This window comes from Dipodomys merriami, unplaced genomic scaffold (assembly GCF_024711535.1).
Source record: "Dipodomys merriami isolate MVZ:Mamm:240054 unplaced genomic scaffold, mDipMer1.0.p SCAF_30, whole genome shotgun sequence".
Taxonomy (NCBI): Eukaryota; Metazoa; Chordata; class Mammalia; order Rodentia; family Heteromyidae; genus Dipodomys; species Dipodomys merriami.
Genome location: NW_027204493.1, coordinates 1229203 through 1245479, shown reverse-complemented (window position 1 = coordinate 1245479; position 16277 = coordinate 1229203). Strand labels below are relative to the sequence as shown.

Here is a 16277-nt window from a genome sequence, read left to right as displayed (position 1 = left end):
AGTATGTGAAAACTAATGGGAAACTTACACTGGAAAAACAACATACCAAGACTAGAGCATTCTTAGAAATATCCTAGAGAAAAGTAACAGCAGAGAGTTTTAAGCATCAATCAAAAAGTATCTTAGAATAAAAGAATTAGCTGGGCTATTCTGAATTTTGACTTCTTTTGTCCATATATATGATTCAACTATGTATTATATATACACATATATGTATGGTGGTTCTGGGGTTGAACTCAGGCTTTGCATTTTCTAGGCAAGTCCTCTACCACTTGAGCCATATCCCCAGTTCATTTTTGCTTCAGTTATTTCTCAGACAAGGTGGTGTGGTTTTGCCTGGGGTGGCCTCAGACTGTGGTCCTAATGCCACCTGTATAACCTGTAATCACAGGCCTGGTTTATTGACTGAAACGAGGGCCTCACTGTCTTTTTGCTCAGGTTCGCCTTTAACCACGATCCTTCTTATGTCCTTCTACCTACTAACTGGAATTAGAAGCATGAGCCACTGCATCTGACACATCAGCTGGACATTTTAAAGCAAGGAACTGTGAGTTTCCACATGGCAATGGAAGATTATAATAAATATTGTAAGAATAAATAATAAAGATTGTCTTGTTAAGACAAAACAGAGGGAAAACCCACCCCTGTCTCTGCAGGGAAGGGAGTTCAGCATATGAAAGTGTTTAGTCCTAAACCAGGTAACAGTGGCTCAGGCCTGTAATCCTAGCTACTTAGGAGGCTGAGATCTGAGGATCGTAGTTTGAAGCCAGTCTGGACAGAAATTTCCGTGAGACTCCTATCTCCCATTAACTACCAGAAAACCACAAGTGGTGCTGTAGCTCAAGTAGTAGTGTTAGCCTTGAGCTGAAGAGCTCAGAGACAGCACCCAGGCCCAGAGTTCAAGCCCCAGGACTGACAAAAGTGTTCAGTTCTGTAAGTTATAGGACTTTACAAATCTCTAGATATGAGGTGTGCTTTCCTTTCGTTATTCACCGTCACATCTGATCTTTAGGAAGTTCTTATTTGTAATGAGCACTTTACACCTCCTCTAAAGAGTTCATTCAAACCAAAGCCCCCTGTGTGGACAGACAGATAGGATGATGCCGCCAGGGGCATCTCCAGCCATCCCTGTATGAGGCTCAGCCACAAGTTGAACAGGACTGGGCTTTCCCAGAACCAGGACCTTCCTGCAGCCTCTGGGAAGTGAGGTTTCATGCGACACCATGAACACATCTCAGACCTTTAGATGTTTATTGAGTAAACAGAATATTAGAAGATGGGAAAGTTTTGTTTTGTTTTTGGGGGTGTTTGGGGAAACTTGCGCTAGCAACTGACCAGGTCAGCTGTGTGACAGCTTGGCAGGGCACTGGGGATTCCGAAGTACAGTCAGCATGTTCCCCAGGGCTGTGCTGTGGCCAGAAAAACCTGGGTGCGCTCATCGTTCACCACCACAAAAAGAAGGCTGGGGGGCAGTCAGGCTGTGCAGTTCTGTTTTTAGCATCTGCAAGCTAGACTCATTGGCAAGAAAAAGTGGGGCAGAAGCAAGGTGCTGGTATAAAGATGGCAGGAATGGGGGGGGGGTTGGGGTTGTGTGCTTGCTGTGCTTCTGTGAATCAGGAAGCGGAAAAGCAAGGTGCGTTCTGGTGGGAGCCAGGAGGAGCTGCAACACCCAACTGCACCCCCGGGGGATACCAAACCTCCAAGCCTCCCCTGGGCGACGGAGGCCCAGAGCGGCCCCGAAGCACAGCACTTGGCATCTTGGCTACATAAAAACATCGCCACTTTGTACCTAGTTCCTGAGAACGTCTATCACCTCCGGAGGTTGCTTGAGACTTTCTAGTTTTCTCCATCTGCATGTTAGGCAATACTGTCACACATTTGGAGCAAAGGGGCCTGGTAGTATGGCAGCCCCACACACCAGAATTCTCTCAGGAAATGTTTATTGTATGGAAGAAACAGGAGGGAGGAAGGTGATGGAATAGCACCTTTTACAGAGAGTGCTTTGTTGTTGTTGTTGTTGTCCAGAACAAAGATTTGAACCCAGGACTTCAGCTTGCTAGGGAATCACTAGACTACTGCAGCCATGTCCCCAGCACTTGAGCTGGAACCAGTGGGCCTGGGATCAGAAGGGAGCGAAAGCTAAAGGATCTCGGTCTCCTTTATTCTCCCCTACATCCTCAAACTCTGGCCAACTTAGTAGATTCTAAGACTGTACCTGAGAAACCCTGACTATCACCTTGAGGGTAATTTCTGGAATCCTGCCCATGGATGATGTTAGTCACCCAAGATTTATTAGTAAGGAATACTGGTTTTATTTTTTTTTTCTATGTCCATCTGCTGTGGTTTAGATCTCTATGAATGTTCCTGAGAAATGATCTTCAGAGAAACTCCAGCTAAGAGTTGTGCTTTCCTTTTGTTATTCACCATAACATACGGTTTTTATAAAGTTCTTATTTGTAATTACTAATAAGCTTTGTCTTGTACCCTGGGCTTTAAGAGCTCTTTTTTTTAAAGCCATTATATGCATTATTATCCATTTGTAAAACTACTTTTTATAAACAATGTCCAGTTCTCTGTTACAGTGTTTCATTATCACTGTGATAGAACATTCTTAAAAATTAACAGCAGGCCGGGTGCTGGTGGCTCACACCCGATAATCCTAGCTATTCAGGAGGCTGAGATCTGAGGATGGTTCAAAGCCAGCCTGGGCAGGAAAGTCTGTGAGACAAACTTGAATTGAGCTTGAGCCACAGTGCCACTTCTGGTTTTCTGGTGGTTAATTATTGGAGATGAGTCTCATGGACTTTCCTGCCCGGGCTGGCTTTGAACCTTGATCCTCACATCTCAGCCTCCTGAGTAGCTAGGATTACAGGCATAAGCCACTGGTGCCTGGCTAAAATTACTGCATTTTTTACTCCACCTATCATGGCTCCTTTTTTGAAAAAAAATTTTTTTTGGTTCCTTGAATCATGAAGCTAAAGATGCTCTCATGAAAAAACAACTGTGTAAGGAGCTCTTATCAATCACAGAGCATCAGTTCATGCAACTCTTTCTCCACTAGGTGGCCCTCCTCACTAGCTGATATCTTCTTAAGTAGCTGGGTGTACTTGTTCCTTCACCAATGTTTCTTCTGCTCAGAGGACCCTCTGTAGACAACTCCAAACAGGGAAGTGGGAAGGAAGGATGGGGACTAGATGCTATTGGGGGATTAAAATGTTAGTGACATTAACTGAAATTGACATGGCAACGTCTAGCTTCTGAAGCCAGCGGGCAGTATCCAAAGCTGCATTTAGCCAGCGCTATAAAAACCCCAGCCCACGGCAGCCTTCCAGGGTGTGGGGAGCACACGCTCTCGATGGTCGAGCTGCTGGGCGGCACCTGGAGCCAGTACTGCCAGCGCTGCCTCCTCTTCCTGGGTTTTCCGCGTTTCACTCACCTCTGATTGTGCTTTCGCTTCCTGAATGAGATTTGGGATGGTGGATGTAGACCCCACTGCCGATAAAACCGCCTGCAATCTCTGCTGGTCTCCCGAGGAGGTGAGAAGTTGATCCAAACTAAATAACAAACACATTTGAAGACTATGAAAGAGAAAAGTTACTGCTCCATTTTATAAGGATGCATTTGTATTTCTGATCGTGCTTTCTATGGGGCCTAACTCATTTCCAACCGATGGAAGAACCCTGTGTACCCAACAGAATGCCTTTCTCTCATGGCGGTAGTCATGAGGATCTTTTCAAGGCCAGTGTGGGAGTCTAACAAACATTTCCAACAGAGCACTTCTGGTGTATTTAGAAGTAGTATATAGGCTCAAGACGTGTGTGTGTGTGTGTGTGTGTGTGTGTGTGTGTGTGTGTGTGTGTGTGTGTGTGTGTGTGTGTGTGTGTGTGTGTGTGTGTGTGTGTGTGTGTGTGTGTGTGTGTGTGTGTGTGTGTGTGTGTGTGTGTGTGTGTGTGTGTGTCCTGCTTCCCACAAGGCTAGCACTCTCTGACTTAAGCCACTATGCAACTTCCTGGTTTCTTTTGTTTTTGGTGGAGATAAGAGTCGAATGGACTCTGGTCTGGCTTTGAACTGCAATGCTCAGATCTCCGTGTCTTGAGTAGTTAGGATTATAGAAGTGAAACATCTCAAATATTCTAGAAGTCCCCTCATTTAATTCTGGTCATTTTCAAAGGCCCATGCTCTTCTGAGAGACAATCTCCTCTTCCTTTCCACCTCCCTTGTTCTTGCTGAATGCCCCGTCCTGTAGAAGGTGCTCCTCAGAGCCACCTATTGGCAAGCTTTTCCCTGCCTGGCATTTTCGTCCTTACAGTCATGATACTGAAAACAAGAGGGAGCTAAATGCAATGTGGTATCTGGGTTGGACCCTGGAGTTTCTACTGCTACTGATAACATTATTAGAATGCATTCAGCAAGATCTGAACAGGCTATAGTTTAGTTGACAGGATGGTGCAACATTAATTTCTTCCTTTGGGCAAATGGGCCTTTGTTACAGGAGGTGATCACGTTAGGCTGATAATGTTAGGTGATAATGTTACAGCTTGAGAGCGATGTGGGAGGTCTTGGTACTATGGTTCTCACTTTTCTGAGCCTAAAGCAGCTACAAAACAAAGCAAGCTGATTTGACATACAAGGGGAGGCAGATACTTACTTAACTGACCAGCTTTTTCCCAAGGACAGGTCCTGGCCGGGCTCCCTTCCTTCACTGGCCACAGGAGGCGCTGTGGTCACGCTGGAAGTTGGGCAGCTTCTCGCCAGGCAGGTGGTGGTAGCTGATGCATTGAGGCCGGTCAGGCCTCCAGGAGGGAAGCCAGCCTTGGAGCCCAGAGATCTCCTAGGGACGATCTCCAGCTGGGTTCGGAAGAGCACGGCAGTGGGTCCTGTGGAGTAGTCTTCGCCACTGCAGAGCTTGTCCAGGTCAGGCATGCTTAAGGCTCGCAGCTCCTGCAGCTTTGAGCGGGACACAGGCGAGGGCTGCATGTGGCGCACCGAGGACTTGTTCCTCTTGACCGGAGAGGCCGGCGTCACCGTCGGGGTGGGGATTCCCGAAGGAACGTGTGATCTCTTTGAGTTGGAATCAGGGCCCTTGTTACTGGTCTCGGGCACCGTGGGCCTGGGGATGATCAGCGTCATGCTGGACGGGGACTTGGTCATTTGTGGGACAAGGGTGCCGGCTTCACTCTGGGTTTCACTGCACGAACTCAAGCTGCGTCTCAGCGACCTTGCTGCTGTGTCACTGGGGTGGCCCGGGTTCCCCGAAGCCATACTTCCAGATGACCGCCTGCTAATGGGAGGCTTGGAGCTCACAGATAAGAACGAGGATGCCCCAGATTTGGCGATGGACCGATCAGAATTGGCCAAGTTCTCAAAAGACTTGATCCTCTGCTTCACAGAGAAAAATGAGGTAGATTCGTGGGGCCAGTTCTGCTCGTAGTAGTAATGCCGCCTGGTGACTTTGATTTTGTCTGTGACGGCGGTGACGTCCCCTGGGTCCGTCGCTGGGAGGGTCCTCGTGTCCTGTAGAGGCTTCGCACCGTACATACCCTGTCCGTTAGCCAGGCCAAGAATACAGCCTTTGGGAGCCTTTGTTTCTGGGAGACCACTGCTTATCATGGAGACCTGGCTCTCCTGAGGGGAGTGGCTGGGGCTGTGGGAGGAAGCATTCTCCCGTCCAAAGTGACTTGAGAACTGGGCTGGCATGGAGTACGTCCGGGTGGCTGGCCGGGGCGCAAAGCAGGGGTGCTCTTCCCCATCAGGGCCCGTCACCGTGCCGTTCTTGGATGTCCCGAGGGAGTCTGATGTCTGGCTCCAACCCCTTTGTGTGGAATCTGTCTTTCTTGCAGGCAGTTGTGGGGAGGAAGTCAGTTTGGCCATGCTGATGGACCGTCGCATATCCTGCTGGCCTTGGGGAGCCTGGGGCATGAGGGAGGATGGATAATTGGGGGACAGTGATGCCACTGATGGGTGGGATCTGATCTCACCCTTCTCCTGACAGTTGCTCTGGGCCAAGACCCCTCCCTGTCTGCCAGCTTCGGCTGGCTTGTCACCACGCAAGTTCTTCGGCATCCTTTCCGAAGAAACGTCCACGATTTTGAGCTGGTTCGTTCTTTCCAAGGGTTCACCGGCAACTCTTTGGCTTTCTTTACCACGGGCCCCTGTCAGTTGGGTCTCCTCTAACGTGGTGTCTGCTCGGCTGGGCGTGCTCTGCTCATGGGTCACACTGTGCCCCGATGCCGTGGGACTCATGGGCCCTGCATCAGCCCGGCGAGCTCGGCCCTCCGGTCCACACCTAGGGGACTTGGGAGTCAGTGGGTAGCCTCGGTCAGATTCTGCATGGACAGCCACGTGGAACCTACTGCATGAACCGTGTGCAGGCAGGGACTTTGGGGAGGTCAGGGGTGACGTGGACGTCCTGATGCTGGTATCTGACAAGGAGGCCTTCAGTGACCCACAGACTGCTGCGAGCGGCCTGCAGTCCGGTACGCACTGGGGGGACGTAGGGCTGTCCCCGGAGCTACTGTCAGGTTCCTCACGGTCAGCTGCGTGGTCCTGGTGGGATACCACCTTAGAGAGCATTTTGTGGGAGGCCTGGGGTGACGTCAGGGATTTCCTGTGGTCTGTCCCACTGACCTTTGCAGAATTTGTAGCTGGGACCTCGGAGCCAACTTTGCTTTTGCTTTTGCTGCTCAGTCTCTTCAGCTTAGGGCCACACTTGGGTTTCTGACCGTTGCTGACGGGTGTTTCCACGGAGCTCTTTTTAGAGGTGTCTTTATTTTCTAGATTCATTTTCAGCAGAGGGGGGCTGTTGGGGATGGCCACCCCCTTTTTGTGGTTTGAATTCAGTATCTGAATTTTGGAGTCAGGACTTCTGGCTGACACTGTGGTGTGTTCCTTCTCAGTTTTGCTCTGCAGTTGGTTATTTTTATTGATTTCTTTAAACCAGGCCATGATAGGCCTCCTGGAGATGGTTTTGGGTTTCTGTAGCAAGTCTCCCAGGTCCTGGCTTTCTGAGAGGTGGAGGTTGGCCACAGTGGACCCTGCATTCTTAGTGACCTGCCCATGGAAGGCACACACGGGGTCACTTGTATTGGGATTTGTTTCTTGTTTCTTTGGGGTATCATCTTCCAGTGGGTCCTGTCCTAAACCATTTACCATGTCGGGGTTGCTGAGGCTGACTGGCGGGTGATGATGAAATCTGGTGATGCCCAAAGTCTGGCTGTGCACCCCAGCAGAGCCAACACTAGTAGTGGCCTCTGCTTCTCCTGTGTACAGTGGCCTGTGGTGCTGTGAACCACATGTGTCAGTGTGAGTTTCATGCTCCAGAGAGCTCTGATGGACGATTGAGAATGTCTGGGGCGTGTTTGGGATGCAAGGGTGTGAGCCTCTTAGCAGGAAGCAGGCTGTCTCGCAGGGCTTCTCCACAGATTCACTCAGAGCACTGTGTTTCAATGGCAGAACCTTGGCTAGTGCTGGGCAGGGCAGAGCCTGGCCACGAGGCTGGGTTGGGTTTATCCCCCTGGGTGTGTTGGGGCAACCACTGGTGGAACAGATTTCGATATGCTCCTCCTCTGACTCCGTAGTATCTTCCTTGTGAGGAGAGCCGGGTGGACGGGGTGGCGGGCAGCTGTTTCTGGTGGCGGTTTGAGGGGCTTCTTCTGCAAGAGACTCGGGGTCGGAGGAGTCCTCTGCACCGCCGTACATGGAGAGTGACCGCTCTGTGCTGCTCCCCGTGCCAGACAGGGGGGCACTGTCTTCCTGAAAACTGCTCAGATTCCTCGAGTAGTTGCTCAGAGAGGTTTTGTTCACAGCAAAATGTTTGTCAGGATGAATGGAGTCCAAGATGGAAGGCTGTGGGGTCCACTGTGCGGGTGGGACTGCGGCCACAGCACAGGCCTGCCTGGGAAGGGGTGTGGGGTCTCTGGCCACTGCCAGGGCCTCATGGGAACTGCCCCCTCCATCTCCTGCTGCCCGCTGGGCCTGAGAACCACCCTCCAGACCCCGGCAGACCCCTGCCCAAGCACGCTCTGACTCCTCGATGAAGCTGTCGATGTCTGTCACAGTGCTGTCTCCGCACCCAGACGGGCAGCAGTGCCAGGATACGCCACCACACACATCTCTGGTCCTGTCTGTGGAGGCTGTCGGGGAAGTGCTGGCCTGTGGTGTCCTTGCAGACACAGCGCCCGTGTCCTCTAGCACGGTGATCTCCTGGGGGCTTCTAGCGGCACGGACTCCTGGCTTTTCCTGGGCCTTGCTATGGCTCCCTGGAGTTCCTTGACTCCTCTCCTGGAATGGAAGGGGGTCCTGGGGCTGGATGACACTGGCTGGAGTGACCTCCGCCGTGCGCTGGCCTGCGCCCCTGGGCATGGTGGCCTCCCCGTCAGTGGTGTGGGGTGAGCTGGCTCCAGATCTTGCCCAAGTCCTGCCCAAGTCAGGGAAATCTGGTGTCTTCTTCTCCTGGGCCATGGTGCCCTCGAGGGTGAGACTCACTGCAGATCCGTCCTGGAGCTTGGGCTCCACTATCCTGGGAGGTGCGGGCTGGCTGGGGCTCAGGGGCCGGGGGCCGGGCCCGGGCCCTGTGGAGGTCTCGCTGCCATCAGGATGTGTGGTCCCCTTTCTCCCAGGGAAAGCGAGGAGGTCCGGTTTGCTGTCCTGTCCTGAACAGAGAGTAACCAAAGGCAAGACAGATGAAGGGGACAATTTGAGAAACACAAGCCCTCAAGTTTTAAAAAATGTATAATCTTGTTGGGTGCCACGTCTCATGTCTGTAATCCTAGCTATTCAGAAGGCTAAGATCTGAGGATCACAGTTTGAAGCCAATCTGGACAGGGAAGCCTGTGAGACTCTTATCTCCAATCAAACACACACACACACACACACACACACACACACACACGCACACACACACACACACACACACACACACACACACACGAGTAGCTTTTCTTTTCCAGAAAAGACATCCTGTGAGACTCTTATCTCCAATTAAACACACACACACACACACACACACACACACACACGAGTAGCTTTTCTTTTCCAGAAGACATCCTGTGAGACTCTTATCTCCAATTAAACACACACACACACACACACACACACACACACACACACACACACACACGAGTAGTTTTTCTTTTCCAGAAAAGACATCCTGTGAGACTCTTATCTCCAATTAAACACACACACACACACACACACACACACACACGAGTAGTTTTTCTTTTCCAGAAAAGACATCCCAGAGCCTTCATGTAGACTTTTTTTGGTCTTTCTGTCCTTGTCTCTCAAATTAAAGAGCACTCATTTCCAACCAACACTACCCTGCTTTAACTAGCTAAAGTAAAGCTGGCTGTTGAAGCCTGTTCAGTTTTCAGTGAAGTACAGTTTTTAAAAGAAGTCTTTCACTTCTTAGGTTTCTTTTCGTGGTCTGCTCTCTAAGGGCAGAAACTGCAGGAAGAGGAGACTGTGGTTCTGATTCCTCACTTCGCTGTGACAAGGGAGAGCTCTCTCAGATCTCTTATCCAGCATCTGGGGGGCTCCCATGAGGGGTTTAGCCTCAGGCTCTACAATGTTGAGTGCTTCACTATAGTGTAAAACAGTTTCTGCTTCACACTTAACAGATTAACTCCTTTTTTAGATAACGTCTCACTATGTATCCCACGCTGGGCCTGCAACGCCCATCTTCCTGAGTGCTGGGATTACAGGCATGCACAACCATATCCACTAAGGGGTTTCCTTTGTAGCTAAGGAGATGAGGCCAAGCCAGAGAGATATGCAGGTGGCATCCATGGGTGCATGGAGCTTTAGCTGTGTTTCGACTAGGCTGGAGGAGTGGGAGAGATGGGAGGCTGGGATTTTCCAGCGAGCCATGAGCGAGATGGGACGGTGGGGGCCGAATGGGACTCTTGGGGGGACGGTTTGTGTCAGAGAAGAGAAAATGATGAGGAAGACCACAAGAATGAAATCAGAGGCGCTGAAAGCTCAGAAGTGGTAAGATCAGGGGACAGTGGGAGATACAGTGACCCATGGAATGGGCCCTCTGTTGTCTTCAGAAGGCCCTGCATACCCTTAGGCTCCTGGGCCTACCCCTGGCACACAGCACCTCCTAAGAGCGCAGAAGGCACAAAAACCAACGCCAGGTCAGCCATGTCCTTAGGGTCTAAGAGCAGAGAATTGAGTGTGGCCAGGATGGCGTGCTCTTGTTTTGACATGAGTCCTACCCCAAATGTCACGTCCATCCCTTCTCTCTCACGTAATGGCATCGTAATGTCCTGCACCTTTTTCTTCTGGAGTTCTCTGTCCATATTTAAGAACTGTTAGGACTTAGCCCCATGCTGAGAGGCGTTCCAGTAATGCAGGGTCAGGACCATGCTGAGAGTTTTCTGCACTTCCTTTTCCTCCCCACATCGGGCACGGAGCTGGTGAGATCTCCATGTGGGGAGGGCGAGGGATGGGGAAGAGATGCCCCAGGTCATCATTGGGAGGGGGTGGAGCCAGGAGTCACCCCAGGACGCTGTTTCCACAGCCCATGCTCTAAGCAAACCGGAACTTGGTGGCTCATGTGCCCAGAGTGCAAGGCGATAGATAGGGCTGGGCCTGGCAAGATCTGCTCAATCCAGGTTGATGGTCTCCTTTGCTCCGCCTTTCCTGAGTCCCCTGTCCTGCTTCTGCTTGCCCAGGGAAAGAGACAAAGAGAGAAAGTGGGCCCCCGGCCAACTACAGTACTGCCCTTGCCCGCCCTGGCAGGGATGCTGCCTGTAGCCCTGGGGCCCCTTGCCCCTCCCCACTGCGTGTCAGGGCTGTGCGTGGACCCTGCTGTGAGCTTCCAAGCCAAGCGCTTGCTGAAAGGTGATGCCAAGGCTGTCTCATGTAACTTCACCTCCTTCAAATGAACTCTTGGATGATACATGCTTTGCAGCGAGTCAGACTCCTAACAAGACTTACCTGCTCGAATGTGTGCAGCGAGGGGGTCTGAAACCAAAACCTGTTTTCAATCCTCTCTTCAGTCTCATATATTATATACTATATCTAGATATATTATATGCATATTGTCTTATACATACATAATATATAATAAAATATATTATGAATTATATATAATAATAATGTTATTATTCTTAGTAGTAGTAGCGCTGAAACCAAGGCTTGAACTCAAGGCTTCATGCTCTTGATAGAGGTTTTTTGTTCATGCTTGGTGCTCTACCACTGGAGTCATGCCTCAAATCTAGCTCTTCTGCTCTTAAACTGGGGACAGACTCATAGACTTTTCTGCAGAGGTTGGCTTTGAACCCCGATCCTCATGTCTCAGCCTCCCGAGTAGCCAGGATTATAGGTGTGAGCCAATGGCTTCTGAGTTTTCATTCTAAGCATGTGTGTCTTTCATTACAGGACTGTTTAACATATTGTTGGCAAACAAGGGTCCTGCACCCCTTGGACAACCACTGGAGAAGTCAGACATCTGCACCCGGCTGGGGTGCCGTACACTCTTGTGTGAAACAGCAGGTTCATCCTTGTTCGTTTTTTGGTACTAGTACTGGGCCTTGAACTCAAAGCCTGGGGCTATTGCTTAACTTTTTCTGCTCAATGTTGGGTTTTTACCTCAAGGCTGTACTCCACCACTCGAGCCACATACACCTACACTTCCGTCATTATGCTGGTTAACTGGAGAGTCTCTTGTATTTGTCTGTTCAGGCTGGGTTCAAAACATGATCTTCAGGAGTCAGCCTCCTGTGTAGCTAGGATTACAGGCTTGAGCCACTGGTGCTCAACCTCATTGACTTCTGACTCATGAGGTCCCCGTGAGATGGGCAGTCTAGGACTTGAGTGAGTTGCCCAGTTACTGCCGTGGTCAAAGTTTAAAACTCAGATCTGAATCCAGGCAGCCTATAGATGGTACCCCTGGCACCTCAAGACATGCTATGTACACAGTGTTTTCAAAATTTAAAAAGGAAGGTCAAGGCCTGGGGATGTGGCCTAGTATAGAGTGCTTGCCTAGCATGCATGAAGTCCTGGGTTCGATTCCTCAGTACCATATCAACAGAAAAAGCTGGAAGTGGTGCTGTGGCTCAAGTGGTAGAGTGCTAGCCTTGAGCAAATGAAGCTCAGAGGTAGTGTCCAGGCCCTGAGTTCAAGCCTCAGGACTGGCAAAAAAAAAAGAAGGCCAAATACAGTGGTTTATGCCTGTAATCCTAGCTACTGAAGAGGCAGAGATCAGAAGATCTATGTTAGGAATTAGCAGGATCATGATCCAGGCCTGCCTAGGCAAAAACAGCGAGACCTGATTTCAAAATAAGAGCAATGGAGCACCTGCCTATCAGGCAGAAGGCCCTTAGTGTGATCCCTAGTATTACCAAAAAACAAACAGACTCTTAAAATGCTTAAAGACACTGGCCTGACAGGGATTCTTTGAGATATGACACCGATAGCTGCTTCTGTGCGACTTCAATATCTTCCTTTTAATTCAACCACTTTGCAATAAAGTCACTTTGCTAATGAGAATCACCTGCTAATGTCAGCCAGTGAGTAAACATGACTCTGAAAGATGGGCAGAAACCATGGTAATCACATCATCGCTGATGGAGGAACAAAGAGCCATGGATCACAAAACACACCAGGGGACTATTTTTTTCTGGAAGTAGCCATGAGAACATGGTGATGATCCCCTGGGTTTCCAAGTAATTCCTAGGACACCCCTAATAAGGGTGCCTTCCTCATTTCTTTCTACCTCCACAGTTTGCTGACCAATCAGAAAGAGGGCCTGCAATATGGGAGAACCTGCCAACAGTTGTGACCGCCCACCTCTCAGCAGTCACGGTGATGGCCAGCTACTGAGAGAAGAGTTCCCTGCCTAAGTACACATTTCAAATAATACAGATTTTCAATCTCTGTTAACAAGGTGACAAGTGACTTCATTCAGATCTTTTTGTAGTAACTGGAGATTGAAACCAGGGCCTCTCAGATGCCAAGAAACTATGCTACCACTTAAAGCTATGCTACCAAGCCTTTAGCCTGTATTTTGTTGCTGTGATTGGGTCCTGCTATCTTTGGCCTGGGCTAGCCTCAGTTGTGACCTGCCTCTGCCTCGGTATCTGGGATTACAGGTACATACCATTTTGCTCGGCTCATTAATTCATTTTGACTTAAAAAAAAATCTCAATATGGACAGAATTCCTGCTGTCATTATGTCTCTTTATCTCTTATTAAGATTAAAAGTTTTCTAATATTAACCTTTTACTTTTCCTTCTGGAGGTTAAAAAAAAATATCTTTACAAAGGTGCTGCCATTCAACAAAACAGTTTATAAATACAAGTCTTGATCAATGTCACCTCTTTCAATATTCTCACTCATCCCTCCAGACCTATTCCTTCCCTCACTTTTTTTCATGTTGTAGGATATACATTGAATTCTGGACTGCATTCTCTTTTTTTCTCTTCCCCTTGACCCCACCCCACCCTTTTTTTTTTGGTCGGTCGTGGGGCTTGAACTCTGGGCCTGGGCGCTGTCCCTCAGCTCTTCAGCTCAAGGCCAGCGCTCTACCACTTGAGCTATAGCACCACTTCTGGTTTTCTGGTGGTTTATTGGAGATATGAGACTCACGGTCTCTCCTGCCCAGGCTGGCTTTGAACCGAGATCCTCAGATCTCAGCCTCCTGAGTAGCTAGGATTACAGGCGTGAGCCACCAGCGCCTGGCCCACCCCACCCTTTTCAAGTACCCATTTCCTGGTGTTTATGTTGTTGAACTTAGTCTCTCTCTTTAAGAAATGACACTATTTGAGTTCTCCTTTGAATCTACCATATTTCAGTTAATACATTTATATACACTTGCATACCACCCAACATATTTATTCATGTTTATGAATAAATTCTAGCTTCCACAAATGAGAGAAAAGATGCAATCTATCATTTGGGGCCTGACTTATTTCATTTAATGTAATTTTTTTAAGTCCTTCCTTTTTTTTTTTTTTTTGGTCATGGGGCCTGAACTCTGGGCCTGGGCACTGTCCCTCAGCTTTTCAGCTCAAGGCTAGCGCTCTACCATTTAAGCCACAGCACAACTTCCCCATTTTTTTTTTTTTTTTTTGCAAATGGTACAATATCATTCTTTCTAACAGATGAATAAAATTCCATTGTGTAGGGCTTCATGATGGAGTGCTTTCCTAGCATGTATGAAGCCCTGGGTTTGATTCCTCAGTACCACATAAACAGAAAAAGCTGGAAGTGGTGCTGTGTCTCATATGGTAGATAGCTAGCAAAAGAAGCTCAGGGATAGTAGCCAGGCCCTGAGTTCAAGCCCTATAACTGGCAAAAAAAAAAAAAATCCATTTTGTGTGTGTGTTTGTGTGTGTGTGTGTGTGTGTTACATTTTCATAATCCATTTGCCCACTGAGGGGCATCTGGGCTGACTCCACACTGTGGCTGTGGTAAACAGTGTTGCAATAAGCATGGCTGTGCTGTGGCTATACTATACAGCCTCTCCAACAAATGGTACTGGGAAACTGGATATCCACATGCAGAAAAATGAAACTAGATCCTAATATATCATCTGTACCAGCATCAATTCAAAATGGATCAAAGACCTATAGGTAAGTCCTGAAGCCATGACACTATTATAGGAATGAATTGGATGAACATTAGGATTTCCTGACGCATGCAGGAACTGCATAACATCCAGAAGCACAGCAAGTCAAAGATGATAGATGGGACTGCATCAAACCCAAAACTTTCTGTAAAGCAAAGGACATAGCCAGCAAACCAAGAAGACCGACTACAGGATGGGAGAAGATTTTTGCCAGCTATACATCAGACAATGGCCCAAGATTCAGAATATACAGACAGCTTAAAAAACTAAACCCTCAAAGAACCAATAATCCAATTAATAAATGGGCTAATAACCTAAAGACTTCTCAGAAGAAATAAAAATAGACAACAGACACATAAGTAATGCTCAAAATTCATGACCATAAAGGAAATACAAAACAAAACAATACTGAGATTCCACCTCATTCCAGAAAGGCCATTATCAAGAAAACAAATGATACTAGATGCTGGCAGGGATGCAGTCAAAGGGTACCCCAGTACACTGTAGGTGGGAATGTAAACTTGTTTAATAACTCTGGAAAGTAGTGTGGAGGTTCCTTATAGTGTGGAGGTTCCTTAAAGAAACTGAACAGGTAATAATTTAGCAATTCTACTCCTGGGCATTTATCCTCCTGGAGGTTTTTGTTGCTATTTCTTTTTTTTCTTTTTTTTGTTGGTTGGGTCATGGGGCTTGACCTCTGGGGCCTGGGTGCTGTCCCTGTGCTCTTCAGCTCAAGGTGAGCACTCTACCTCTTGAGCCACAGCACTACTTCCGGTTTTCTAGTGGTTTTTATTGGAGATAAAAGTCTCACGGACTTTCCTGCCCAGGCTGGCTTTGAACCGTGATCCTCAGATCTCAGCTTCCTGAGAAGCTAGGATTACAGACGTGAGCCACCGGTGCCCAGCTTGTTACTATTTCTTAATGCAATTGATTGCATATTAGCTGACAGTTGAGATTTGGGAGTGAGAAATACTATTTTTTCCTTTTTCTCTTGGTATTGGGACTTGAACCCAGGACTTTGTGCTTTTGCCCCGCTTACTTGCGGCTGGTGGTCTACCACTTAAGCAACACTCCCAACCAGGCTTTTTGCTGGGTCAATTGGAGATGGAGTTTCATGGACTTTTCTGCTAGGGCTGGCTTCAGTCCTCCTACTCTCTTCCTGCACAGGTGGGATAACAGGTACAAGCCTCCAGAGCCTGGCTTGGGAAGTTCTACGTCTCCTGTCTCATCTGTGTTACTGAATGGGTAAATGGTACTCAGGATTACATTATCTATGTGTAATACTTAGATTAGGGTCTGCTTCTGTCCAAAATTAACAGTAACAACAACAACAACAACAACAACAACAACAACAACATCTTACTAGCTGCATGGTGTTGCTCCCCCTCTGTTGCAGTTCCTGGCAGGTTCTCTGTGAGGTGTCCAGGGTCCTGGTGGGATGGAGAACTGGCTGGTCCACAGCTGGTGGAGACACGCCCATCCCCAAGAGTCAGCTTTCCTAGAGGTCCCTGGCACAAGGAGGAGGAGCAGGGACTGTGAATAGCTTTCAGGTTGTCTGCGTCATAAGGCATACACAGGACAGCTGGCTTGGGAAAAGCTGAATGCTCCTTGGACTAGGAGCCGGCAGATGTGGATCTGAAAACCATAGTCTTTTCAGTCTTCCCAAGCCCCCTTCTCTTAACTTTAAAATGTGGATGGTGAG

At 48.6% G+C, this 16277-nt stretch overlaps 1 protein-coding gene across 8 annotated transcripts in view; it reads right to left on the bottom strand.

Moving 5' to 3' along the window:
* The window catches only part of Pdzd2 (PDZ domain containing 2), a 362844-nt gene that overhangs the window by 10524 nt on the left and 336043 nt on the right, over window positions 1-16277 (bottom strand). For all 8 annotated transcript variants that reach the window (XM_070040968.1, XM_070040972.1, XM_070040973.1 and 5 more), the window contains 3 exons: window positions 15939-16083; window positions 4649-8651; window positions 3437-3554 (listed from right to left, as the gene is read on the bottom strand). In XM_070040968.1, coding sequence (XP_069897069.1) covers window positions 3437-3554; window positions 4649-8651; window positions 15939-16083 — 4266 coding nt within the window. The remainder of the gene's footprint in view (window positions 1-3436; window positions 3555-4648; window positions 8652-15938; window positions 16084-16277) is intronic.